This window comes from Dipodomys ordii, unplaced genomic scaffold (assembly GCF_000151885.1).
Source record: "Dipodomys ordii isolate 6190 unplaced genomic scaffold, Dord_2.0 Scaffold9271, whole genome shotgun sequence".
NCBI classification, from domain to species: domain Eukaryota; kingdom Metazoa; phylum Chordata; class Mammalia; order Rodentia; family Heteromyidae; genus Dipodomys; species Dipodomys ordii.
The window spans coordinates 1-2,220 of record NW_012276483.1 but is presented as its reverse complement, the minus strand read 5'-3'; the positions used below and the strand labels follow the sequence as shown (position 1 = coordinate 2,220).

Sequence of the window (2,220 nt, the reverse complement as noted above, 5' to 3'; positions counted from 1 at the left end):
CCACTTCTGGCTTTTTTCTTTTTGCTTATGTGGTGCTGAGGAATTGAACCCAGGGCCTCATGCATGCAAAGCAAGCGCTCTACCATTGAGTCACCTTCCCAGCCCCTCCTTATTATTTCAAACTGTCCTCAGCCATTCACAAAGCTCAGGTGAGTTTTCCTTATGGTGGTACATGAATTTCATGTTTGTGGTAATGCCAGAGAATCTATTTTCCCCACTATTCAGACTCCCCCCTTAGGGATGCTGCCTGACACTTTACTAAGGAGCATTATATGGTTGATATTCATTGTACTCTTTTAGAAATCATCAAATTTCATCAAATAGAAACTCTCATCAAATTTCATGAAACAGAAACCGAGAAAAGAAACTTGTTCTAGGTTTAAAGATAAGACTCTTACCTGCCAACGAAGATACTTATAATCCATGTGCCCAACAAACAGAGACTTGGTGGTAAATGCATAAGGCTGAACATCCACATCTGCTCTCGTAACCTTGAAACAAAATGATAGTTGATGATGGAAATTTCACATATTATTTCCTCTTAATGTTAACTGGTATTATTATCAATATTATCAATATAATATTACTATATTATCAAGAATGATTTTTGCTAAGCATGACGGTATATGCAGTGATAGTCCCAACTATGGAAAGGGTGAAGCAGGAGGATCATAAGCTCAAGGCTAGCTTTGAGATAACAATAGCTTAGTGGTAGAGCATTTACTTATCTAGCATGTGTAAAGCTGTAGGTTCAATGCCTATAGTACCATATGATTAGATAGATAGATAAGATATAAGGAGGGAAGGGGATAAAAAAAAAGGAAGAAAAAAACAAAGGCTTCTGTAACAGCATGTTAAATCTAGCTTTAGACAAGTTAAATATTCCTGAGAACATAGGTGCTCAGTTATCAAATCCTCCAGAAGACTAGGGTGATTTACTAGTTAGCCAGACAACACTGTAACCCATACTCCCTTATCTCAAAGTAAGAATATTCTGATTTAAGATAATCAATATATAATAAAGGCAGACCTACCTTATTGATGAAGCTGGACTTCCCAACATTTGGGTACCCACACAAAAGCAGAGTCCTTGTATTTGGATCAATCGTTGGCAAGCGGGATAAATGCTGGCGTACTATGAAAATGTTTAAATTCAAAAATTAAAACTCGTAATTTGCTTGATTTTTTCCAATTTAGTTATGCTCCAGATTTATGGTTACATATAATCGCACTCCAGTTTTTATAATGCAAAAGTGTTGAATAAATATATATGAATGAAAAAGGGAACAATAACAGAAGACTATAGCATATACTTGTACATACAATAGTATTTCCTGAATGTGGCTATACCACAAGCCTATTTTTACCTGCCATAGATATTTTGGTTCCAGAAGTCAGTGGTGAGGCCAAAACCACAGGGCTAATAAGATTCTCAGATGACTCTTGTCATGTTAAGATTATTTGGATGACCATGTATTTTGAAGCAAACACACCCTAGGCCTTAGTGCGACAACACCGGCTATTACCATTAACTAGCTCATCTATAGGCAAACACATGTACTCACACACCATAAATCTTTCTTAAGAAACAATGAAAAGGGGGAGGGGCAAAAATGAACAAGTAAAAATGACACATTTGAGAAGGTGTGAAATTTTTTACAATTCAGAAATTGTCCTCTTAAAAATTCATATAAAAATGTCAATAGGTAAACTAGCAAACCATTTTATTTTTGTATTTTTATCAATGTTTCCCCAAGATTCATGTCTGTGCCTTACCTATTCAATACTAAATGTCACACATTTTCTAAACAATATTTCAATGATTATTTTCAACAACAATTAGCCTATTAGAATTTCTGATGAGTTAGGCTAGGAAAAATAATTTGATCATATCTAAAATAAAATCAACCTCACAAGTACCTTGTTCCAAATATTCCAAACTCTGTTTCTGTCTCTTGATAATAGTGCACATTCGCCCCAGGGCAGCACGCTTCAGTTGCTTGCAGCGGTATAGAGAATCACCATATTTCATGAGCCGCACGTAATCTTTAGCAACACTTAAAAACATAAAAATATCTAAGTTTTATTTTTCTTTTCTTTTTTGTCGGTCGTGGGGCTTGAACTCTGGGCCTGGGCACTATCCCTCAGCTCTTCAGCTCAAGGCGAGCGCTCTACCACTTGAGCTACAGCGCCACTTCCCGTTTTCTGGTGGTTTACTGG

At 36.4% G+C, this 2,220-nt stretch overlaps 1 protein-coding gene across 1 annotated transcript; it reads right to left on the bottom strand.

Annotated features, from left to right (window-relative positions):
• Positions 1–296: 296 nt before the first annotated feature.
• LOC106002383 (nucleolar GTP-binding protein 1-like) lies at positions 297–2,057 on the bottom strand (the record flags this gene model as incomplete). Its single annotated transcript, XM_013037271.1, has 3 exons — positions 297–491; positions 1,035–1,135; positions 1,921–2,057. Coding segments are annotated over 3 exons (433 nt in total), but the record flags the coding sequence as incomplete, so codon positions are not given.
• Positions 2,058–2,220: the final 163 nt, after the last annotated feature.